Source organism: Ursus arctos, unplaced genomic scaffold, assembly GCF_023065955.2.
Source record: "Ursus arctos isolate Adak ecotype North America unplaced genomic scaffold, UrsArc2.0 scaffold_4, whole genome shotgun sequence".
Taxonomy (NCBI): Eukaryota; Metazoa; Chordata; class Mammalia; order Carnivora; family Ursidae; genus Ursus; species Ursus arctos.
Genome location: NW_026623056.1, coordinates 36,682,576 through 36,708,338, shown reverse-complemented (window position 1 = coordinate 36,708,338; position 25,763 = coordinate 36,682,576). Strand labels below are relative to the sequence as shown.

Sequence of the window (25,763 nt, the reverse complement as noted above, 5' to 3'; positions counted from 1 at the left end):
CCCATTTTACTTAACTCGGGAATCCTCAAGATAGAAAAGGAACAACACATTTACAGTAAATTCTATGTTCCTCAATGTGATTGGGGAATGGAACGTTCTGATTAATCAAATGTTTTGATTAATAATTGCCATCTGAGTTATAATTGGATTTCCATTTGGGAAAGGTTTGGGACATCATAAAATATACACAACATTAGAAGTATAGTAGTCATAGTCATAAAATACTTCAGGATCATTATACAAATGTCAATTTTTATTGTAATGCAGAAGTGCTAGTTGATACAGATGACTGTTTGACAGAATGCCAGATGAACTGTTTTTGTAGCAGAGACGTATCAATGCCATAACACTTTTGAGTGTTATATATTTCAAAGTACTTTATGTGAACCACCACGGAAGCTTAATGTGATCGGGGAAAAAATCTTTGGGATCTTTCAGAGTTAAAGAATATTAGTGCTTGGAAAAGCTCACACTCATTAAATATTCTGGATCACTGTGTATTTTATTAAACTGTTTTTACTAAACCACAATGTTACACTATGTGGAAAATGAAATATGACATTCCCTTGAGGCAGTTCCATCCAAATCTGTCATAAAGCACTATGAGTGATCAAGATTAGCAGAATTTTCATCACAGTTGCTCAAACAATAATTTTTATGATTTTAATCTCCAGAACTGGTAATAGAACTCGTTCACAAGGACCTTATCTTATTGAGGATTGAGAAAAGCCATGATAAGGACTGTTTTAGTTAATACTTAGCATTATCATCTGTGCATTTTATGTCCAATACAACAACCCTGTGAGGTAGGTACTGTATCCTCATTGCATAGATAGAGAAATCAAGGTACAGAAAGGTTAAATAACTTGTTGGGAGGGGCACCTGGGTGGCTCAGTTGGTTAAGTGTGGGACTCTTGATTTCGGTTCAGGTCATGATCTCAGGGTCATGAGATAGAGCCCTGCACTGGGCTCTGTGCCGCTGAACATGGAGACTGCATGGGATTCTCTCTCCCTCTGCGCCTCCCCCCCTCAAAACAAAACAACAAAACAAAACAAAACAAAACAAAACAAAACAAAGCAAAACCAACCAAAAAACAAAAAACAAACGTGTTGGGAAGTGGTAGTTTCCAGATTCAGACTCAGGCTGTCTAGCCCTTAAGTTTATGTTCCTAACCAGAGTTGTCTATACTCACTGTCTACAATTTTCTTCTTAATCTCTCTCGAATGCACAACAATCACACCTACCCTCCCACCCTGCACTGAAACAACTTTTGCCGAAGTCACAAATGACCTCTACTTTGCTAAAATCCAGTGGTCAATTCTAAGACCTCATCTTTGGCCTACCAACAGCATTTGATAGTTGATCACTTTCTACTCTTTGAAATGCTTTCGTTACTCCTCTTCCAGCATATTACCTCTTCCTGATTTTTCTCACATGTTGTCTACTCCTTTCCAGTTTCCTTTGCCCTTCCTTCTTCACCCCCTGGCTTCTAAATGTTGGGTACCCCACAGCTCAGTCTTGGACCTCCTTTTCTCCATTCACGTCTAGTCCTTCGGTGATCTCTCCCGGTTCATGGCTGTAATTATTGTTTACAATCTGATAAATCCCAGTGTTCCATCTGCAGCCCAGACCTCTGTCCCCACTCCAGACAACTGCTTACTCTACATCTCAACTTGTATATCTAATAAATATCTAACACTAAATATTTTTAAAACCAAACTCCTGCCTTTTCTCCCTGAACCTGTGCCTTCTCAAGTCTTTCCCATCTCAGGAAATAGCAAGCCCATCTCTTCCTGACGCTCAGGCCATATATCTTTGAATTATCCCTTTTTTTTTTTATGACTTTAAATCTGTCAGCAAATCTTGTTGGCTCCACCTTCAAAATACATCTAGAACCTGAGCCCATCTCAATTTCTCTAACATCAATTTGGCTTCAACAAAAGCCACAGTCTTACAATGGCCTGAAAGCCTTCCACAGTTAACATCCCCCTAGGTCCCTGCTGGGATTTCATCTTCTTTTACTTTCCCTTTCTTGCTCTATTCCAGCAATACTAATGCCCTTGCTACATCTCCAGCAGCCAGGGTGTGTGCACTTTCTGTGCCCTCTGCCCGGAAATCTTCCTCCTCTGGAGGCTCATATCATCCAGTCCCTAACTCTCCTCAGCTTCTCTTCACACGCCACCTCCTCAGAGAGACTTTCCTAGTTCGATCTTGTCACCCCACCCTCATCCCAGCATTCTCTATTCTCCTTCCCCCCATTATTATCTCTCTGTTGCACCATCTGACATGCTATACGTTCCACTTATCTATTTATAGTATAATATAGGCTCCACGAGGAGAGGGATTGTTTGTTTCATTATTGTTTTGTATACTGCTGTATCCCCAGCAACTGGAACAGGTAGTGAGTGCTCAGTAAGCATGCGTGATTCAACAGGTGAGGAAGAAGATACCTACTTAGTCAAACAGAGTAACTGAGTCATCCCGATGGTCAATGCTTAGGTGGCAAAGGTGACCCCAAATCGCTCTCACATTCAGTTGGTTCACTCCTTATTGCCACTAAAGAAACTTCTCCTGTGCCACCTGGACAGATGTTCCCCGATCTTCCTTTGACCCTGCAAATTCCTTGGTGGCTCATATGGTTCTCACGGGTGATGCTGTCCCTCCTATTGACCAGAGATGTTGGCAGCTGGACAATGACTATACCTGGGCTGTGTTGGTGGCACCAGGGGACCAGCTCTGTGTCCTAGTCCCACCGCTTCACAGTCATTCCCTACATGGAGCACAGGTCAGAGGGTTGAAATCGGTTTCATCTCCCCATACAAAGACACATCTCTAAAAGCAGAGAATCATTTTAGCAATTCAGAATTTAGCAATTCTGCCCTGACTGGAAATAGCTGACAAAAACACACCTTCGCTTAGGAGTGAGCTGCCTTTCTCTCATGTGAAATCATCCAGTCAAAGTCATGGAAGCTTTTATGTCTAATAAAGAGTCCCTGGTGGATTGAAATGTTCTATTTATCATAAATTACAGTGAAGTCAGCATTTACCTGTTAGTAGCCCTTTTTCAAGTATGTTGAATTTGCCTAATGTTGATTATAGCTCGATATGATAATGATTGGGGCATTTTTTTCCCCACTCAGGAGCATTTCAGGAGGAAACCGCTGCATACAGATCTGCAGACTATATGTGTATATGTATATATTCAGGCATCTCTGTTGGTTTTGATTAGTCAGAGTGGCAAGGATTAACTTTCACGCCATCTATAAGCTTTGCACAACTGGAAAGCAGTTTTGTGACCCAGATACCTCTAATGAAGCCCGCAGGTCTTCTATTAGAGTCTATTATATGGGCAAGGTTGCCTGAGTAAAGGCAAAACACTGGGAGACAAGAAAATCGAGTCTGTATAGTTGTGGTGAACTTTGGTGAGAAAGGACTGTTCTGCAGGAGCAAAGAACCTGAAGGTCCCTGGGGTATGTTTGTTTGTGGTGAGGTGGAATGGAGACATGTAGGTAGGAAGTGGGGCTGGGGACAAAATTAGGTGATAAGAGGGTGAGGGTAGTGCTGCCTGAAAATCCCAATCCAGAAGGAATGGGTGGTGGAAGGAACCAAGAGTATAGCACACAACTGGAAAGCTTTAAAATCTATGGATTGGAAACCTCTGATGATAGGAACCTGTTTATGAATAATTAGTATGATTGATGATTTTGTTCGAGATTGGTAACTCTTCATTTCTTACTCATCCCCTCAAGATTCCCACCACCATCCTTTATCTGAACAGCAGCCCAAACCTTGCATATAACAAGGGAAAATGGGAGCAGAAGGCAGGGAAGACACTTCAGGTCTAAAGGGCTGTGATTAATCTTCATTGCTGAGGGCTTGTAAAAATGGCAGCCAGTCTTGGGGATTGGAATTTCCTACTCCTGAGACTTCCAGAGACAATTGTTGATCATGTCTGTTTGCTGTGGAAAGGTTTAGTTTACTGAGGAAGTACTTTGGCGCTGGCAGGAGGTTGATGGGAATATAATCATTCCAGCTCAGCTTTTCATCTTTAGCAACCTGTGTCCTGACACCTGCTGGGTATGGCAGATTTGTACCTTGTCACCATGTGTCTAATGTGCATGAGAAAACCAGTAACAAAGTTAATGCCACCCTTTCACAAAGAGAGTTTTGTTTGCTCTCTCTTTCTCTGATACTACTCTAACACTCTCTGCCATTACTCCCACCTTCCTTCCTCCACCCCCAGCACCATGTTCCCACCGAATCTCCTGAGAGTCGTTACTCCTCAGCCCATCAGCCAAAGTTAGTGGGTTTCCATGGTTACCAGGCAGCTGGTGTCTAGACACCGAGAGATGCCTTGCAATTGAGCTGCAAATCTAGCTTCTATCACACACACCCCTCTCTCTCCTCCTCCTCTTTCCTCCCATTTCCTCTTTATTTACAGCAGGCATTAATGCCAACACAGGATGGAAGTTCCTTTTGACAGGCCATTAAAGGAAGGAGGGGAAGAGAGAGAGGGTAGAAAAGCCAACCTTGCTGTCTTGTCATATCGGTGAAGTGCGAAAACAACTGAGGTGACAGACCCCGATCTGGCTTCTCTTTCTTCTTCACAAAGGATTTTATTTAATTAAAATATTTTAAATTAGAAAACAGCGCCACTAGTCCATTGGGAGCCATAAACATCTTTAAGAGCCAGTAAAAGCATTTCAGGATAGGCTTCAACTGATGGCACTGAATTGAGGTAGAACCTTTCACCGTCTCTGGACAATCAATGTAATTTCTCTTTCTCCAATGCTCGGGGGAATCATACATCCCTAAGTATTACCAGATGGAAAACTCTGGAGTGGGATACAGGCACATACAAGGAAGGGCTTTAACAGCGACACATCAGATCTGGAAGAGTCAAGTTTAATCTCCCCTATTTCTTCTGAGAAAGAGAAAAGCAGCTCCTGATAACTAGGAGCTGGCCTGGCACTCACCGATCGGCCTTGGTATTCTCCTGTTGACATAACCAATTTTATAGAATGCCAGTATCTGACTTCGTGTGATGGCTCAAGACCACCATAATCATATCTGAACACAGACTAATTATGGGCATTGTCTAAACCAGAAAATAGCCAGATATTTCCCTAGCTGGCTAATGTGAGTGCTCACACTCACCTCATTCCTCCTTCCTTCTAGATAATGTTTGTTGGGATGCCCAATCATAAAATGACCCCTGTTTCATGGTAGCATCCAATTCAGACCAAAGCTCTGCTTCCTTGAATCCAACTCCAAATCCCCTAGCACAAGTCCAGCTAAGTCCTTTCTAACCCTATCTTACTGTGATGCCTCATGATTTCCCACTGTCTATGTTCTCTAGGAGCATAATGTCAGTAAACCCGACTTTGTTCAACTGCAGGTCTTCTTGGTAGTCCTTGGCTGGAAGGATTGATAATCCATAGACTTTCTTTCTGTATTATAATTTATAGTTAAATTACTTCAGTCAAAAATCTTTTTCTCATTTTCTCCCACATCTTCTATTTTCAATGCTATCTTTATCCCCAAATTTATTACTACATCTCCCTGATTTTACCAATTCTCCTTCTAAGATCTCATAAAAATCTAACTTAGAAAACAAAATTAACTCCTAATTTATCTTTCCTATCCCTAGTATTTTCTTGCTTTTGGTCTCAACATGAGACAAGATGACCCAGGCCCCTGGATAAGTTTAAAAGCCTCTCTACTCACATGAAAAAATGCTCCACATCACTCAGCATCAGGGAAATACAAATCAAAACCATGATGAGTACCGCCTCACACCTGTCAGAATGGCTAAAATTAACAACTCGGGAAACAACAGATGTTGGTGAGAATGCAGAGGAAGGGGAACCCTCTCACACTGTTGGTGGGAATGCAAACTGGTGCAGCCATTCTGGAAAACAGTATGGAGTTTCCTCAAAAAGTTAAAAATAGAATTACCCTACGACCCAGCAATTGCACTACTAGGTATTTATCTAAAAGACACAAAAATAGTGATTTGAAGGGGCATGTGTCCCCCATTGTTTATAGCAGCAATGTCCACAATAGCCAAACTATGGAAAGAGCCCAGATGTCCATCGACAGATGAATGGATAAAGATGTGGTGTATATATAGAATAGGATATTTCTCAGCCATCAAAAAGAATGAAACCTTGCCATTTGCAATGACATGGATGGAATTAGAGGGTTTATGCTAAGTGAAATAAGTCATTCAAAGAAAGACAAATACCATACGATTTCACTCATATGTGGAATTTAAGAAACAAAACAGATGAACTTAGGGGAAGGGAAGGAAAAATAAAAGATAAAAACAGAGAGGGAGACAAACCATAAGAGACTGTTAACTATAAGAAACAAACTGAGGGTTGCTGGAGGGGAAGTCAGTGGAGGGATGGGGTAATTGGGTGATGGACATTAAGGAGGGCACTTGTTATAATGAGCACTGGGTGTTATATGCAACTAATGAATCACTAAATTCTATCCCCAAAACTAATAGTACACTATATGTTAACTAAATGGAATTTAAATTTTAAAAAGTTTAAAAAGCTTCTCTACTACTCTTTGGAAATTTTGTAACCCAAATCAGCAGTGATGGCAAAGACGCGGGTCAGAGTGCAAACATCAAACATGTCTAAGCAAAATTATAGTGAGACTATGACCAAAAAATTTTTGATTTAGTACATTCTCATTTAAAACAAGAGGAAAGACATTTCCCCTGTTTCAAACTGTTATGATGTCAGAGAATTTGTTCAGGCAGGAACCATCTCTTCTCCCTTTCACATTATCATTTGCTGGCTTTAATTAACTATTTTAGCTACCACCGTCAGTGGTAGGGAAAACACTTTCAAGAGGGCCACCCTGGAAACAGAAAGACACATTAAGAGATGACTGCTTTGGTTCAGACTTTAATGTCTCCACTGCCCCCTTCCTAGACAGAATTAAAGGGCAGTATACACAAGCAGTAGTAATATGGCTAGTCTCTGTTCCCTTTGAGTTTGGCACAGTTTTCCAACAAAAGTATCAATACAGTTCTTATTCTTATTTTTTCTTTCCATTTCATGGTCTCAAGTAGAGAGATAGGTTGCTGAGAAAGAAGAATCAACAGATACAAATATGTGCATATAAAGAGAAGATTTTAAGGAATGATAAGGCTAAACTGGTTATATCTGTAATAATAGTGATTGTGTGATGTCCAGTATAGATTGAGATATAGGGTTGGAACCAGGAGTAGATCCAAGGATATGGAGAAATATTTGGCAGTAGAAATTGGAACTTAATGTATATGAGGCCAGGAGTCATTAAAATTTTGTGATAAAGAAAGTAATATGTTTTCAATGATGTATAAGGATTAATAATATGATGGTGATGATATAAATTGGGCAGTTACTTGGTTATGAGGTCAGGGTTGAAGTCATTAGAATGTTTTCTGTTGCAGAGACTACAAAAAAATGTAGAATTGATTCTTGAATTGCTGTCATGTTAGAGGACAGGGAATAGAAACTAGACCCATAATGGCAAGAGCAAACCTAGGAAACAGCAGAAATAAATCTAGAACACAGTCTTCATCAAAGTTAAGAAAAAAGGAATGTTTTAAGAAACAAAAATGTACCAATTAAAGAGATTATTTTATTTAAGCTATTGCAATAGAGACTCCAACTCCCAAGATCATAGTGGCTTGGTAGGGGCTGGCTTTCCCTTAGACTTATAGGGAGGAGTAGTCTAGTCAAGTTACAGGTGGGGTGATTTACAACTGAGGTTGTTGTACAGTCAGAGGAAGTATAGTCGGTTAGCTGAACAGGATTTGTTTATCTCTGTGTCTAGCTTGTTTCAAAGGGACAAACAGTTCTAATCTCAGCTACTCATAAGACAAAGAAGGAGCAGTTGGAGGGTCTGTGTCTTGCTTTGTCAGCAGATGCGGGAAGAAGGGGGGAAGAGCCATGTTTGGCCTTGGGTGACAAGGGAGTTACCCACAAGTCTTCTGGGAATCATGAGAAAGTGTGTACAGCCATATTTGGGGAGAAGGGTGTTTTGCAATAAGCCATTTTCTGGAGCACAAAAGGGTGGGGAGACTTCAGAAAACAAAAAGTTGGGAAATCCTTAACTGTCACTGTATTCTGGAGCATGGACCTCAATTAAAGGTCAACGCTGTCAGAGGAGTAGTTGTCAAAAAAAGATCTAGAAGAACAGTAAATGACAAAACACCTTATGACTTGGAATATATATGTGTGAATTTGAGGAGAGTACTGTCAGAAAAATGGTAAAGTTCAAGTCAGCTTATAGAGTAATAAAAGATGATGTGAAGAAATGAAAGTATAACTACAACTGGCTTTTCATGCAGTGTGATCAAAGGGGGAAAGAACAGGTTTGTAAGCTTCTCAATCAAGGAGGCTGTTATCTTTGTGTTTTTGGACTGTCTTGTACAAGATATATATATATATATACATATATGTACTATATATATATATATATATATGCTATATTTTTTCACATGTTATTCTAGAAAGAAGAGCTCCATGAAGGTTTAAGGAAGGTAGATTTTAGCTGGGTATCAGGAATAAGTTACTGTTAAAGTTGGAATGGCCTGTTGAAGCAGAGGCTGTCCATCTGCTAGGAGTGTTCTAGGGGATTCCTGTATTTAAGGTGAGGCATTGCTGGCGGGTCTCCAACGCCTCTTTCTACTCTACAGTTTCTATATGTACATAGTCTGATTACTTTCAAATAAATAGGGTTTTGAAAGAAGGAAGAGAGTAGAAGGTAGATTTTAGACATAAGATGTGCCTTGGAAAATGGCTTTCTTAGAGAAAAACACTGGGTGGAGAAAAGAGTGAAAGCCTTCAGTGGGATGAGCTTTCAAATGGGAGTATTATATGATGGGCAGAACACGTATGATTTTATATCCCAGGCAAGCCCAGGCTCATTGTGAATCTTTATTCTTTAACTGCTTATTGTCCCAATGTCCTCAAATAGCCAAAGCTATTATGTTCTTTGCCACTAAGTAAAGAACTTTCAGCTCTTTGACTCTTAAAGAGAGAAAAATCAGTACAAATACAAATATTACTTTTTCGATATGGTTCTGGTTGTGTTCCAGTGAGTGCTATTGATTTTTAAAGCAATTTTTCAATCAAAGGCAGTGCCATAATTTGACAGGCCCCAGGAAGCCAAAACACACAATGAGTGCAACATAAATTGTCCCAGTAAGATGGGACTGCATTTATTTATCCACATGGAAGCATATCACACAAACACCTTTTATAGGGCTTTCTTGTTACAGTAATACTTTTAAAATTACTTTCAAAATTGAGTTAAACCTTCTCAGTTGGTTTTTAACACTCAGCTTCCATTGGGAAGTGAAGGGGGTGGTAGGTGAGGGGATGACATGCATTTTTATTTCCTCTACTTCAGGACATAGTAATAGTCTTTTACAGATTCCTAGATATGACAGCATTTATAGTAATTTTAGCAATTCTGGACTTTTATTATCTGGTAACTCTTTAGTCATTTAGTTTTTGAAACCTACCGTAGTTGATGATAACTTTTGAGCCCAAGTTACTAATTTTAAAGGTCCCCGTGTTTTTCCTCACTGCATAGAATATCTGCTTCATTCCTCACAATCTGTACACAATATATCGAAGTTTGATACGACAGTGATCCTTAGTCCTGGTTCTGAAAACATCCAGAGTATCTAAAAGTACTTCTGGTAACCCTCAAAGCAAAATTGTATTGAGTTTACCTTTCATTTCACAAAGGAGAAAAGGAATGGAGGGAGGGAGTGGAGAAGGGAGGTGAGAGAGAAAGGGGAAGGGGGGGAGGAACGGAGTTGGTGAAAGGGGGTAAGGAATGGAGTTGGGAAAATGTATGGAGTGCATTTAGGACCACTGGGGAGAGATGCAAGTTAAAATCAAGCAGTGGAATCCACTCATCCCCAAAGGCTGTGAGAGGTATTATGGTATTATGGCAGGATCTGAATTCTAATTAGCTATGTGACTTTGGGCAAGTCACAGAGACTCTCCATCATCAGTATTTTTCCAGAGGGAGTGAGGGGTTGAGATCAGGTAATCTCTAAGACCTCCTTCAGCTTCCACTATTCTGTAATTTTATGAACAGTTACAAGCCAACTCTATGACAATATATATAGATTTTGTATTTTTGTACTGAAGTATGTGGTTTATCCACTTGCATTGATAAAATTAGCAACTGCCACGTCTTTAGTTTTCTTTTGTACTATATAGATACAGCCATAAGGGAAAATTAAGCAACAAAGTTAAATAATGGTCTGGCTAATCTCAAGTACCACCCAAACACATCATAGCAAGTCACAGCAAGACACAAGCCGAATATGACTCATAGATGTAGTGCTTTTATTTAAAAATCTAAATGTTCCCTAAGCAACAGATATTCACAAGTAGGAAAAATTTTTAGGCAGCTACTAGTCATTGCTGGAGTGACTCTGACAGAGTTACAATTATGTCTAGTTTTGGTTTCTGTATTTTAACCCTGGAGTCAGATAATCAAATCATTTAATCAAATATCAGATCTTGGGATTTGGCAACCTAGGATCTGTTTTTGTTTTTAAAAACTAATGTTGCAAACATAATCTTTGTAATAGGCATATTAACTTAGTCTATGTTAGAACATTACAAATGATTAGTTGAATTTTTATTTTTTTAAAGTTTTATTTATTTAAGAATTCTCTACACCCAACATGGGGCTCGAACTCACAATCCCAAGATCAAGAGTTGCATGCTCTTCTAACTGAGCTAGCCAAGCGCCCCTGATTAGTTCAACTTTTAAATGAAAACCAGTATAGCCCAGAAGATTGCTCATTAAATTTCTTTAGGTCCGACAGACACAAATGACTACACTTGCATAACTGATCACTACATGAGATCTATGGTGACTATAATAGAAATACCTAAGGAGAAACAAACTTGAAAAGGCTGGTATAATATTGAAGCAGCTTGTTTGAATGAAAATGAAAAACTGTGAGAAAGAAAAGCTGAGAATAGACTCAATGAAAATGACCAACAAATAATAAGCCTGTTTAATTTTTCCCATCTCCTAAGTAAGGACCTAAATAATTAATATCAAATACCTGAACGTCTGATTTTTTGAAAATCATTAACTTTCTCCAGAATGCAGCAGAAGAAATTATAGATAAGCCTTGGTGGGAGGAATGCTAAGTTAACCATATTTTAACAAGATTCCGAAAAGTATGGTATTTCCTTGCCTAGAATTTTAAAAAGAGAACAGTCTTTCCTACTCCATCTTTATTCTATCCTTCAAAGTCTGCTATAATTCCTTGCTTTAGAAGTTCCAGAAATGAGAGAGTGTTGTGCATAAGTAGGAAGAAAAACCCATCAGAGCAGTCTCAACACAGCCCCTAAGGACCTATCCCCCAACATAGGCCCTGTCCCCAGATGACTACAAGCCTTCTTAGAAATGAAAAGATCTTTCTCATAATCGAGTTGAAAAATTTCACTGTATCTAATCATTTTCCTTAAGGTTAAAGGACAAGAAGTCTTAGGTCTCTTTCAAGTCTTAGATTCGGTGATTATTATCAAATAAGGAAATTTTTCTTAAAACTGGAATGATGTCTTGTGCCTGGAGAATTGCCATCCTCTCTGTAAGTTGCTTACTGGGTGCAAGATGTGCTACACATCTGGGGATGGGGGTGACTTAGTTCTTGCTCATTCAGTGTGGTAAACTTTTGCTACAAAACTTATGGAATCAAACGGAGCTAAAGCCAAAGATAAGGTTATTTCCTTTTGAAATCAATTAGCTGCTGTTCTTTGGGTATGACGTAGAAGAGATTATTCTGTTCTTAAGCAGAGGCAATAGCAGAGAAGTTCCTGCCTTTTGAAACATAACTGTTCAGCAGCCTTGATTCTTGCATCATACATCATAGAATCATGCCCTTCTAGTTTGGTCAGTTGTCATCTTTGCTGTTGTAATCATTTCTGGACTTTGGCCCTTGACTTCAAAGCCTTTTTTCAAAGAATGATTTTTTTTTTTCACTCTACAAGCAAAAAACTTCTTAAGTCACAGACTTTTCCCTCCCTTCCTTGGGCTATTTGGAAAAAAAAAAAAAAACTGGGGCTGTGCACTAAGATTGGATAAGCATGAATTAGTGGAGAGAGGGAGATGATAACTCATTTCTTAGGCACATAGGTAAGCAAGGTAGTGGCAGTCTCGTTTGCTCTCACTTAATGCTCGGCACAAGTCTATGAGATATGTATTACTATTATTCCCACCGAAGAGGAAATAGAAAAGCCAGGGATTTGCATATTGAATACTTATATGTGAAACCCCTTAATGCACTGCTTGACACATAGTAAACATTAAGCCAACATTAGTTCTTGTTCAGTCACTAGTAATAATAGCCAACACTTATTGAGCACTTACTGAAATATGCCATTTGTTTTTAAATACCTTAAATAATTAACATACTTAAATCTTACAGCAACCCGTGGGTAACAATACTAGCACCAACTACAGATAAGGAAAATGAGCGTTAAGAAGTTAAGTAAACTCACTCAAAGTCATGGTAAGTGTCAGAGATAGAATTTAAATGCAAATAGTCTGACTCTAGAACCAGCTTTCTTATTCACTACTATATGCCATCATCTAAAAATAGTTATGCTTTTAGTACATATCTATTTTTTACATTTGGATTTTTTTTATCTGAGTAATTTGTCATAAAATTAGAAGATAGACATAAAATTAAAGTTAACCAAAAAAAAAAAAAAAAGGAGGAGGAGCTGAAGGATGAGATAATGCTTTCCATGGCTATGAACCAGGATAATGTTGAGATTCCTTTTTATAATCCAACATTTTGAAATTCAGACAGACCCCTGCTATTCAAACATTACAGATCCACAGTTTTTCTGCTTGAGGCAATACAGGTTTTATCTACATGTCACAAAGCATTCTTGGGATTTTCCTTTTCCATATTTTCTTTCCCCTATAAGTATGATACTGAGAGTTGGGGTTAATGTAAATGAATTGATTCACTAAAACATATATATGTGTCAGGCACTTTTCTAGGCATTTGGGATTTATTAGTGAACAAAATTAATTAAAAAAAAAAGAAATCTCTGCCTGAGGATCGTAACAGAGGAACTGGTCTAAAGGATCATGGATGGGGGCGCCTGGGTAGCGCAGTCGTTAAGCGTCTGCCTTTGGCTCAGGGCGTGATCCTGCCATTCCGGGATAGAGCCCCACATCGGGCTCCTCTGATGGGAGCTTGCTTCTTCCTCTCCCACTCCCCCTGCTTGTGTTCCCTCTCTCGCTGGCTGTCTCTCTCTGTCAAAAAAAAAAAAAAAAAAAAAAAAAAAGGATTATGGATGGCTTTCTTGAGAAGTTAGCCTGAATGCTAAAACCTAAAAGCAGTGTCATACCAAGAGTGGTGTGGGTTGGTGGGAGTGGTCTTCCCTGCTGAAGGGAAGTGCTTTATTATTTACTTTGTTTATAATTGTCAGAACATGGTTTTAATAAAAGGTAGACCGACTTAAAAAAAAAAACCTCTGCCTTTATGAAGTTTAAATTCTAGCAAATGTATCCTTTTCCTTTGAAAAGTTAGTTCACGTTCAGTCAAGAAGGCTCAAAAGGATACCACAAACTGATGTATAATGCAAGGGATAAAATTTCCATATAAATAAAGAGAAGGAACTGACTAATTATGCCTAGGATGGTTTTGAAGGTGAGGAAACAACATTTGAGCTGTGTTATGAGGGACCATTATGCCACAAACCCAAATGATTCAAACCTTGAGGACTGGCTACACACATTCACTAAAGTAATTGACTGGCCTGCCTCCCAACTCCAGTCCTTAATTTTTAGTTGAAGGAATAACATTGGTCCCATTCTCTAAAATCTGAGCCTGAGACGGGACTCTTGTGTGAATACTTTATTGGTGGAAATCTGGAAGGGGAGCAAGAAAGAGGACAGACCAGGGGAAGAAGACAGTCAACAATGTGGGTTCAGGAAAAGTGAAGTCTCAGCCTGATCCCACAGAGAGCCTGGAAGTACAAACTGTACCACAGCAGACTGTTTTGCCCAAAAACAAGGCCACTAGAGTCACAGGGGACAAACGAGGCATCAACTTTCTGGCACTCCCAAGTTGAGGTGATTCACTCAAGGGGCAAGAGTGGGCCATTGGCAGCCAACACCTGCAGCAGCTGGGAGATGACAAAGGGAGGGCCTCTGAGAGGGTACCAACAGCATCTGTGACAAAGAACATAGGACATCTGAAAGGCCTAAGTAGGGATGTAGAGATGTAGCAAAAACTTGAATGGCAAGCAAAGGGAGAGATAATATTGTGAATTAATTTTCTGCTACCTCTTTTTGCTTTGGTAGGCCACTTAGAAAATCTGAAATAGGCATTGCTTATTTTTTACTTCATTCACTAAAAAAATCTTGAAATATGAATACAGATGGTCCCCGACTTACGATGATTTGGCTTACGATTTTTGACTTTATAATGGTGTGAAAGTGATACGCATTCGGTAGAAAACGTACTTTGAAGTTTGATCTTTCCTCAGGCTGGCAGTATGTGGTATGATCCTCTCTCGTGACGCTGGGCAGTGGCAGTGATCTGAAGCTCCCAGTCAGTCAGGCAATCACAAGGGTTAACAACAGATACACCTACCACCATTCTGCACCCACACAGCCATTCTGTTTTTCACTTTCAGCACAGCATTCAATAAATTACTTGAGATATCTAACACTCTATTATAAAGTAGGCTTTTCGTGAGATGATTTTACCCAACTGTAGGCTAATGTAAATGTTCTGAGCCTGTTTTAGATAGGCAAGGCTAATTAATGATGTTCAATAGGTTAGGTGTATTAAATGCATTTTTGACTTATGATTCTTTCTTTTTTTTTAGATTTATTTATTTATTTTAGAGAGAGAGAGAGAGAGAGCAAGCATGTGTGTGAGTGAGCAGGAGGAAGGGCAGAGGGAGAGGGAGAGAATCCTCAAGCAGATCCCTAGTGAGCAGACTCCCCTGATCCCAGAACCCTGATCATGACCTGAGCCGAAATCAAGAGCTGGCTGCCTAACTGACTGAGCCACCCAAGCACCCCTGACTTATGATACTTTCAAATTACAATCGGGTTTTGGGGCACATAACCCCACTGTAAGTCGAAGATCTGTAATTTAAAATTAGCAAAATGGAAGAGGCATTATTCTTCAGGTCTCCTGATTTAAAGTTGGTTCTTGAAGACAAATATGAGTTTTATTCTGATTAAAGGGAACCTCTTTCATTTTGAAATCAGAGTCCACAAATGTATCTTCTTGGTACAATTAAAAAGTCTTACGCCAGACACCCTGGCTCCTTTTATTTTTCTAGTAGAGTGTTTTGAAATTTTTGAATTCCTTTTGACCCTACCGCTGGTTTTACCAGTGGCCAGATTTTTCATAATGTTGTCTGCCTGGCCTCTAAGACGATTGAGTTTGTAAAGGCTAGAGACACGCAACTAAGCCTTTCTCCAGCTAGGATTCTCCTCACCTGGGTACCGTGAAGTGAAAAGGGGCAATGGAGAGTTGAACTCCTATCAGGTGGAGTTTTGAACTATTTAAAAAATATACAATTCTACAGAAAAGAGGAAAACAAACTCAATTTCTAGGCTAAACTGTTTCTGATCATCAGTACTAGCAACACTCAATGTCACAACATCACTTTTCCATCCCTAACATGGCCCTTCTCCAAATTTCTCAGTGTCCTAGGAACCATTATTATTTCTGCTGACTCCCATCTTCCACTCCTCCCACAGACTAACGGGTCTAACAGAAAGCAGTGTCTCACTAGATCTCCAGATTCAACTGCCAGCTCAGCACATCGTTGAGCTAAGGGGAAGTATGAAGGGGTGAATCTACTTGACTGAAAATCCCCCCAATTTTTGTGTTTATTTTTAACCTTTAAAAGTTGACTCATTCATTGTGAGAACGGTAAGAAATAATTTTAACAGTTTAATTTTATATATTTATTCCATCTTGTCTCAGAAATTATTTAGGGCAACAATGCGAGCCACATAAATTGCAATTTTTTAAAAAATCTTTCTGCATGTTTCTAATGGGGGAAGAAGACAGAACACTAATTTTGATGGTTTGGCAGACATTTTATATAGAGAATCTTTAAGAAGTTTTCAAGGCCAGTCAACTTGTATGTTCTTTGACTTTTGTTTTAATTTTTTTCAAAACAAAAATCTCTGGGTCATTTTTCTTTCAGGAAAGAAGGAAGGAAGGGAGGAAGAGAAGGAAGGAAGGGAGGAAGGAAGGAAGGAAGGAAGGAAGGAAGGAAGGAAGGAAGGAAGGAAAGGGAGGGAAAGGAAAGGAGAAAGGGCGGGAAGGCAGGACCAAAAAAAACACCAACTTTTGCTCCAAATGTTAGAGATCTTAGATTCTTTCCCAAGCTCTGTAACTGAATAGTTATTTAATTAATAAATCACTTGTATCCTAATTTGTTAATCAGAGTCAGACTACAGGAACATTCTAGGGGAGAAGTCCTCTTAATCATTTATCTGGGAAAGAAGTTTTTTATCCCCCTGGGAATCCCCACCCACCCACCCCGGGATGAGAATGTTAAACTTGATGGGTGTTTTTCACCTGAATCTCACAGCTTGGATGAAAGTCTCAACATACTACATTCTACACTTTAAACTTTATGAAGTCCTCTCAAATACTTTCTTTCAACTTCTAAACAACCTGCAATAAGGTGGGGCAGTCAATATTATTTATATTTTTTATAGATTAGGAAACAAAGAAAGGAAAAGTAACTTCTCTGAGATCATTTGACTGATTGGTGGTGAGGTCAGGGTTGGAATACAAATCAGCTTGGTCCAGGCCTAAACTTTTGAGAGAAGTAAACATTTGTATGTATGTGTCAGATATCACTGGGACCCTGCCACCATGCTGCCTTTGAGTTTTCTCCTTGGTGATTTTTGTTTGTTACTCTTTGAAATCCTCAAGTAAATAGTGTTGTAAGCAATAGAATTATCCTCTCTTCCAAAGGCTCAGCCAGAGGTGGGGGCATAGGTAATATTTGCACCATTCTGCTGACATCAAAATGGTGTAACTGGCTCAGTGCTTTCAAAGGAATTTAAAATGTAAAACATAGTTTTAAAAAGGGCGTTCAAAATGTGGATCCCGGTGACCATCAAAAGCCACCATCCAGGCTCCAGATTGACATCTAGTCCACAGCTCCAGAGGAAGACCACGTAAGCGACAAAGGGATGTATGTGTGTTAGCTACAGAATGTTTTTTTAATTACTTTCCTTTGAGCCTTTGAGGTGATAATGTTTAATATTCAAGAAAAGTGAAAATAAAAAGGGAAAGCAAACACCGCGGCCCAGTGTGATTGGTAGAGTAATTGTGGGCATGGCCCCAGGATGATAGCAGCTTCTATTTAATCAATGTTGACAAGGCTGGGGAGAGCTGGGCAGGTCCCAAGAGATAATGTTTTACTCGGAAATCCACTCAACCTAATTTCAGTAATGTAGGGCTGTGGAGGGGCCTGGAGCGGAGCCAGTAAACAGGGCCATTAGAGCTGAGGGTAGGCGATGGCAGCTGGGAACACCGCCATCCCTCCAGCCGCACTGCAGCCTGCAGCCGGCCGCCGACTGAGCGCGCGAGCAGCCGCTGCTGCATATGCTCCTGCTATTTGCTCACCAACAGGATGCGCAGACGTGCTGTTCTCACCCTTTCGAGGAAATGAATGGGATGCGTAAAGTCAAGAGCTGCTTCCAGACTCGATTTCGATAAAGATCAGAAAGCCAGTTTGGCATGCGTCTTTCAAGGACCACTGTGACATCATCCGCCTGGGTCCCCTTACTCTTTTAAGGCCACCACCACGCTGTTTCAAGTGCATACAGAAATGACTTCCATCTTTCTTGCTGTTTTAATGCGGGCTTACTCTTTCCTAGGAATGGTGGTTGTGGATCAAGAATGTGAAAACTACCCGGGTTTTCCATATTTTGAAACTTATGTGGCTTATTAAAGATACTCGACTTTGCAGATCCAGGAGAAATGATGCCCTTTGGGCCGCGTTCTTCCTGTCGGGCTATGACTTTTTCCTTTACCGCTCCTTCTCCCACAAACAAAACACATGACAGTAATTACCGTCATGTAAATATGCTAGTGATTACTGGCATATAAATTTCAGGAAAGTAGAGATTCTTACTTGGTCTTTGCATTGCTGTAGCGCCACTGCTGTGTTTGCAATGTGTGGAATGGTGTGTGGCTCACAGTGAGGCTCGGGACCTTTCACTGAATGAATGAATGAATGAATGAACACATTTTTTCTTCCTTTTTTTAGTGTCTTCAGCTCTAGAACATTAAGAATATATGACTTTACTGTCTGTGATGTTAATTTTCTTCTTAACACAGACATGGTAAAATTCATGGGGACCCCCAATGAACATGATCATTTCTAAGAAGGCTTTGGGTCTGAAAAAATAATGGTTTTGTCAAGGCTAAAACGCCAATGCCAGAGAAGTTTACAGTTCTTTACCAGATGCGAACATCATCCGTCATCTGTTCAAATTGACTACATATAATTTTTGAGAATTTAAATATTTAATGTATTTAATATCAATGATTATAAACAATTGCCCAATTTCATTTTTTTTTTTCCAAACAACAACTTTTTCCCCCTTTAGACCAGACTGCTAAAATGCATTTTCAGTTTTTGGTTTGGTGTTTTGTTTGTTTGTTTTGGGGGAATACATTCTGCCTCATAATAAAACTGAGTTTATGAAGTTGATTTCCCTTGGTGAAGACTGATTTGGGGGAGACCCATTGCTAGGTAGCGAATAGTAATGTCTATTAATGAGAATAAGTTCACTGGTCACCTGAAATACCTGTGATTCCTGTGAATAACCTGTGATTCTTTTAATCTTGCTTTTACTATAATGTCTTAACCATAATACGAGGTTCCCATGTTTAATATGAGCAAAATGCTCTTCAGAGCTAACCCAAAGAAGAGAAAGCATTTTCTGCCCTTGAACTTGCTGGATTTCAACAATCCCATGAGCAACTCCAGGCTTTCCTTGTTTGCTAGCTCTGGGCCCATTGACTTCCACTTGCCGTTCTGTGGCACTGGGTACTAAAAATCCCGTTCAATCTTTAGCTTCCACAGCCTCTTCTTAAGCAGTAACTGTCTCAGAGGGAGGTTGATCCTCTAGATGGGGAATGTGACTATTAACCCTAATTGGATCATGATAATTGGAGTGACCAGCTGGCCTCAGCCATTCATCTATCTCTGACACTCACCATGGTGATCAAAGTTCTTGCACAAACTACTAAAGATTACATATTAACTCATCTCTAGCATTTGCAATTATGTAATTAGTGCCAGAGAGTGCCAAGACCAGATTTCATATTATTCAAGACTAATCAAGATTCTTCCTTCCATTCTGAGCTGCGTTTATTAAGGCCACTTTTGGGGCTTTGTAGGCTGCAGGCATAGGTGCCCATGGACCCCCCCACTCTAGTTCCCACTCTGGGCCTTCCCATCCTGCTTGGGCAAAGATAATGGCGGCAGGGCCGTGGCGGGGGGAGGGGGGCAATCTAAAATAGAAGCTGCCTAGATGTCTCTGTCCTAGGATGCAATTGACTGCTGCTATTGACAAACAGTTCAGCCTTAGGGGAGCTGCTTCATCTCGCTGTACCTCAGCTTCCCTAGCTATAAGATGGGATGATTAAAGAGCTGCAGTGATTCAATGACGTGGCCCAAGTACGTGTAGAACTGCTCTGAGTGAGCATGGAGTAAGTGCCCAGCTATGTTAGCTACAGCTGAACACTTTCTACAGTGGGTCAGGAAAGTCATAATTCGTGGTTCTTTCCAGGCAGTGAGGCTGCTGAATGGAACACGTAAGAAACTATAGATACACAAGTATCTGGTCAACGTGACTTATCAATTACAATGATTTGTCTAGAGTTGACATCAGAAGGAGAAGGAACAAGTTCGCAATATCCAGAAGTTCTCTCTGGCATTCAGGCTCAAATGGACCCATGTACACATAGCTCGGGTTCTGTTTCCAATAACTTCCCCTTTGTTGAAGGTTAGAACCTTGCCGAAACGCCTGCACAGTCTCCCCTCAAAGTGAATCTAGCCAGAGCAGGTGTGTGCTCCACATCCGATTACTGTTTCCTTCATTTGCATGTAAGTTTATTTTGGTTTGTTTGTTTCTGTTTTTGTGTAGGTCCTAAAAAATATTATTATGAGTTCTTAGCTTGCTTTACTTTGGTGGCTGTAGAAGATTCTCACTTTAGATTGGTTCCTTCCTTCATATTTTTTCTCCCCATAATTTCCTGGTGGCCTATAAAAATTTTGCTGAATCCACTGACTTGGCACATTTTATTTCTACCAGCTAATCATCCGTTCTTCTAACACAAATATGACCCCTTTTTTCATTATTCAGTAATAGAATGTAAATAAAATTTTTAAAAAACTCCTCTCATCTCATATAAAATATAATGTATATATAATTGTATGTATTCAGTTAAATTGAGTTCCAGCAAACTGACCTGTTCCCTTTTGTAGTCAACTAATTGAACTTAATCAGTTTTAATTTTATGGTTTTTATTTTAAATTTTGGAGCCAACGATTTGTTTTTAATCGTAGAAGTTTTGTAGGTCACTAAAAACCTGTGGACCCTAGCTACTTGCTTCTAATGCTGAATTGATAAAACTGATTTGATCTTGACCTCCTCTGGTTAAGTTTGGCCACCTGATATAATGGGGAAACCAAGATTAGTAGAGCTTCTAGGTTTTAGTCCTGGCTAGGTCATGAGAAAAGCATATGATTTAGGGAAATACCTGGACTTCTGTTTCCTCACCTATAAAGTGAGGATATCCATTCATTCTTCCATTCAGCAAATGTTTACTGAGGGCCCTTTCTGCACTAGGTTCTGTGCTAGACACAGGGGAGTTCAAAGTTGTGCAAAATGATATTGTTGTTACCCTTGAAGAGTTATGTCTAGTGACTAGATGTTCTTTGAGGCCCTCTCCCTGCCAACATTCTAATGATTATGGATTTCATTGTCTGTTAAAGGTATATTGTTGAAAGGCTTAAGTGAGAGCAAGAATATTTACTGTTTTTTTCACCTCTTCTTCTTAATATCTAGAATGTCTGACACATTGCAGGTGTTCAATAACAACTTATTGAACAAGTAAATGAGTAAATAATTATATTTCAAATACTCTGAAGCTCTTAAAGGAAAGAATGTGTAGATATTGAAGCTCTTTTAATAGGGAGTGGATAGCAGCACTTCCTGTCACAATAAACAGATGTATGCCAGTATTACCCTTTCTCCCGGGGCGCAGGTGAAGGGTAACAAAAGCAAGTATGGGAATTTGGGAGAATTTAACCTGATTCCACTTCAAAGGGAGGACAGAAAGTGTGGCTGCTTCTCAGGATTCCTTGAATCTTTGTTCTTTTGTTTTCCCTTTTGGAATGTTGTTCTCTTATTCCACAAACAGACAGTTCTTCTCACCTTCCCTATCCTGCTTCTACCTTTTCTCTCAAGTTCCCTAATCTCCCTCAAAAACTACCTCATAGCTCCCAAGTTTTTATTTTAGAAAGAAAGGCTTGAAGTCTTGTCTTATTCCTACAACTGAAACTTCTATATGCTTCTGGCCTCTTTAAATCAATGTTCTGTTTCTTTTGTGGTTCGAAGAGGGCACTAAATACATTGTTCTCTGGGTGGTAAGGATAGTAAACCTTGGGCATACCTGTGGTATCCAAAGCTTTGGGCAGGGCTGGGGAACAAAGTAAATTCTCTAAAAGAATTCCAAATCACTATAAATGAACCTCACTGAAATAAATCTGAGAACTTTCTTCTGGCAGAAAATCAGCTGATTCATTAATGCACCAAAGTTCTATAATCCATGAGGAACAATGCTGGTACATTGAGTATTACAGTGATCAGAACTGAGTCTTTTCATACAAGAATTTTTCCCGGAAAATATGATTGGTATGCCGATAATGGTCAACTTAGAAGGTTATAGCCTTAAAATATCTTTATGAGTAATGGTAGGTAGCCTTACGGCTATAATTACATTTTGGAAATAACTTACGGTCAATGACAAATCCCCAAAATAAATCAGACTTAAAACCTTTGGTCAAAAATGAGTCATTTTAGGGGTACCTGGGTGACTCAGTCTGTTGAGCATCCAACTCTTGATTTCGGCTCAGGTATGATCTCAGGGTCCTGGGATAGAGCCCCACATTGGGCTCCCCACTCAGTGGGGAGTTTGCTTGTCTCTCTCTCCCTCCGCCCCTCCCCCAGTTGCATTCTCTCTGTCTCTCAAATAAATAAATAAATCTTTAAAAAATGAGTCATCATAGTATTAAAATTATCCATCATAGCTGCTACCTTATTTACCAGGCCAGCCTCATTTGATTCTAAAAATCAAATCTATTTTCAAGGAGATAAGCATTTTCTGCTACTAAAAGATTTAAAAGAATATTATTAGACGCTTGTTCCAAAGAAAGAATTCCAAAAATGTATTTCCAGTTGTGGTCTTATTTGGATGTGCACATTGGGCTTTATCTGAATATAAATATATAGCTGAATGATTTAAAAGAGACATACGTTTATATGAACTCTTCTAATGGTCTCCTATAAGGCCCCGATTTCTCTAGTCTCAACATTTCTCAATTCTTAGAAAGGCTACTTGTGAAGTTGATCCTTGGCTGGCATCTAGCAACTTGGATTTTGAGAGGGTTCTCACCATTCCCTAAGAGTCTTTAGTGTGCCCAAACTCTTTTTGCAAACAATGTGGTTTATGCTGGACATCTGTTTTCCTTCTGGGAGTCTGGATTTGGTACATGCTACGTGGAGGGTGCCCATATGACCAGCCTCCAGTAAGAACTCGGTATTTGTAAGCTCAGGTGAGCTTCCCTAGTGGACAACATCTCATACATGTCACAGTTCATTGCTGGAGGAATTAAGCACATCCTGTATGACTCTATAGGGAAAAGACTCTTGGAAGCTTGAGCATAGTTTCCTCCAAACTTCACCCCATGCAACTTTTCCCTTTGCTGATTTTGTTTTATATCCTTTCACTGTAGTAAAGCATAGCCATGAATAGGACTATATTCAGAGTCTTGTGAGTCCCCCTAGCAAATTATTGAGCCTGGGGGTAGTCTGAGGGACACCCAACACAGGGAGATTAGGTTACCAACACAGGTGTTATAGGGCAAAGGAATTCTCTTTCCACTATCTGGCATATTAGTAAACTGCCTGTAACATGAAATCAGTTGACTGAGTCTATCAGGAAACCAGGCAGAAGACTTAGAAAATTTGCCAACTTCCTCAGGAAAAATTGTCCTTTAAAAAGATGCAGTCTTCCTTGCTAAGCAAAGCACATTGCCTTATGGATAAGTATATTCAGTTGGAATGTTCCTTGACTGCAAGAAACTAAGAACTACTATAGTTTAGTTTAGAGGTTAGCTATTTGTATCATTAAAAAAAAAAAAACATTCTGAGGAAAAGATGTGTAGGAGTGGTAGGTCACTCAATGATAGTTTTTCCCCTATCTTCCTGCCCCACCATCCTTGGTGTATAGTTTTTGTCTGCATGGTCACGAGATGGCTGCTACACTAACAACTGCTGATCCATGTCTCAGGGATCAGGAATAGCAGAAAGTCAAGGGCAACCACCTCCTCTGGGATCCTCCTCAGGGAATTCTGTCTCTATCTAATTGGCCGTCACTGTGTTACATGGACACCCCTAGCTTCAAGGGGATCTGGAAATTCAAGTATTTTACTTTCAGCCTTTATAACACCACAAATAAAAGGTGAGAGAGTTGGAATGGCTATTCAATGATCCACGAAAACTATGTCACAATTAGCCTGACATTGATGGAAAAGAGATACAAGATTGTTGTTGATTCTTTATTTGAAGAGCCTAAGAATGGATATCTTAATTGCAAGGCTGAGAGATTAAAGACCATGGTAATTTCTGTTTAGTGGCTCCTTCCCCCAATATATAGCTTTGTTCCTGTGCTCGTCCATACCTGTCACTGAACAGCCTCCTGGAGGTAACATCTTCTGAACTTGGAAATTATATTACTGGGGTAGCAAAATCTCTTTTTATCTTAAATCTTTTATGAAATGGTATGAAAAGTAGAAATGCATTGCATTATCATATGAACAGATGAGATAAAATACTAACCCCCTCTCCCCCCTCCCCACCTTGTTTTCTTCCTCAGAAGCTGTAGATGAAACCAAACCTAAGGAAAGTGCCCGGCAGGATGAGGGTAAAGGAGAAGAACGTGAGGCGGACCAAGAACATGCCTGAACTTTAAGAAATGGCTTTCCACGTCCCCACCCTCCCCTCTCCTGAACCCTGTCTCTCCCCACCCTCTTCTCAACTCCACTCTGAAGTTTCCCTTCCTGTCCTGCTCACGTCCGTGAGTCTGTCCTCTCCTACCCACTAGCCCTCTTTCTCTCTGTGTGGCAAACATTTAAAAAAAAAAAAAAAGCAGGAAAGATCCCAAGTCAAACAGTGTGGCTTAAACATTTTTTGTTTCTTGGTGTTGTTATGGCGAGTTTTTGGTAATGATGATCCAATCATTTTGGGAAATTCTTGCACTGTATCCAAGTTTTTTGATCTGGTGCGTGTGGCCCTGTGGGAGTCCACTTTCCTCTCTATCTCTCTCTGTTCCAAGTGTGTGTGCAATGTTCCGTTCATCTGAGGAGTCCAAAATATCGAGTGAATTCAAAACCATTTTTCTTTTCCTCCTTTTAATGTGATGGAATGAACAAAAAGGAAAAAAATCAAAAACCCAGTTTGTTTTGAAAATAAGTAAATAAACAAATAAATAAATAAAGCAAATGTGCCAATTAGCGTAACTTGCGGCTCTAAGGCTCCTTTTTCAATCTGAATATTAATAAATCATGAGAGTAATCAAATTCCAGTGGCTTTGTGTTTCTGTTCCACCTTCTCATTAGTTGATTTGACATATCGGGGTCTCACATTTCATCTTCTTTCTGGCCTCCCAGTCTGATATCAATGACCCTGATAAGGAAAAGATGGATGAAGCCTAAGACTCTGGTCAGGACCCATCGCTTTGGTCTTTGATGGGATTGTTGGGGACTGTATTTGTTTGCTGGGGCACTGTAGCAAAGTACCCCAGCCTGGGTAGCTTAACCAACATGGATTTATTTTCTCACAGTTTTGGAGACTCGAAGTCCAAAATCAAGGTGTTTGTAGGATGGATTCCTCTGAGGGCCAAGAGGGAAGGATGTGTTTCAGGCCTCTCTCCTCAAAGTATACATGGCCATCTTCTTCCTGTGTCTCTTCACATAACTAGTGGGTATCTGTATGTCCACATTCACCCTTTATGCAAGGACACCAGCCTTATTGGATTAGACCCCACCTTAATGACTTCATCTTAACTTTATTACCTCTGTCAAGACCCTATCTCCAAATAAGGTCGCATATGGATTTCGGGACAAGGGGCACAATTCAGCTCATGACAGACACTAAGACTTGCTTTTACTCAAATCACCTTATTTTCATGACTCTGGAGAATTATGCAGTGGAAAGTTATTCAAGGTTTTGCTAAATGGAATATTATAGAGACATACCCCTTAGACATACCTTAGAAAACCCCTGGCTTTTGTTTAGATGCTTTATTTTAATCCAAATATTGACATAATACATTGTATCTCTTTCAGCTTCAATAAGTTAATACTCCTATTGGACTTATCCCCACACAAGGCAGCTGCCATAT

At 39.7% G+C, this 25,763-nt stretch overlaps 1 protein-coding gene across 1 annotated transcript in view; it reads left to right on the top strand.

Annotated features, from left to right (window-relative positions):
• The window catches only part of GAP43 (growth associated protein 43), a 98,787-nt gene extending 73,913 nt beyond the window's left edge, over positions 1 to 24,874 (top strand). The window contains exon 3 of the mRNA XM_057306649.1: positions 24,237 to 24,874. Within this exon, the coding sequence (XP_057162632.1) occupies positions 24,237 to 24,325 (89 nt within the window). The 3' untranslated portion in view covers positions 24,326 to 24,874. The remainder of the gene's footprint in view (positions 1 to 24,236) is intronic.
• Positions 24,875 to 25,763: the final 889 nt, after the last annotated feature.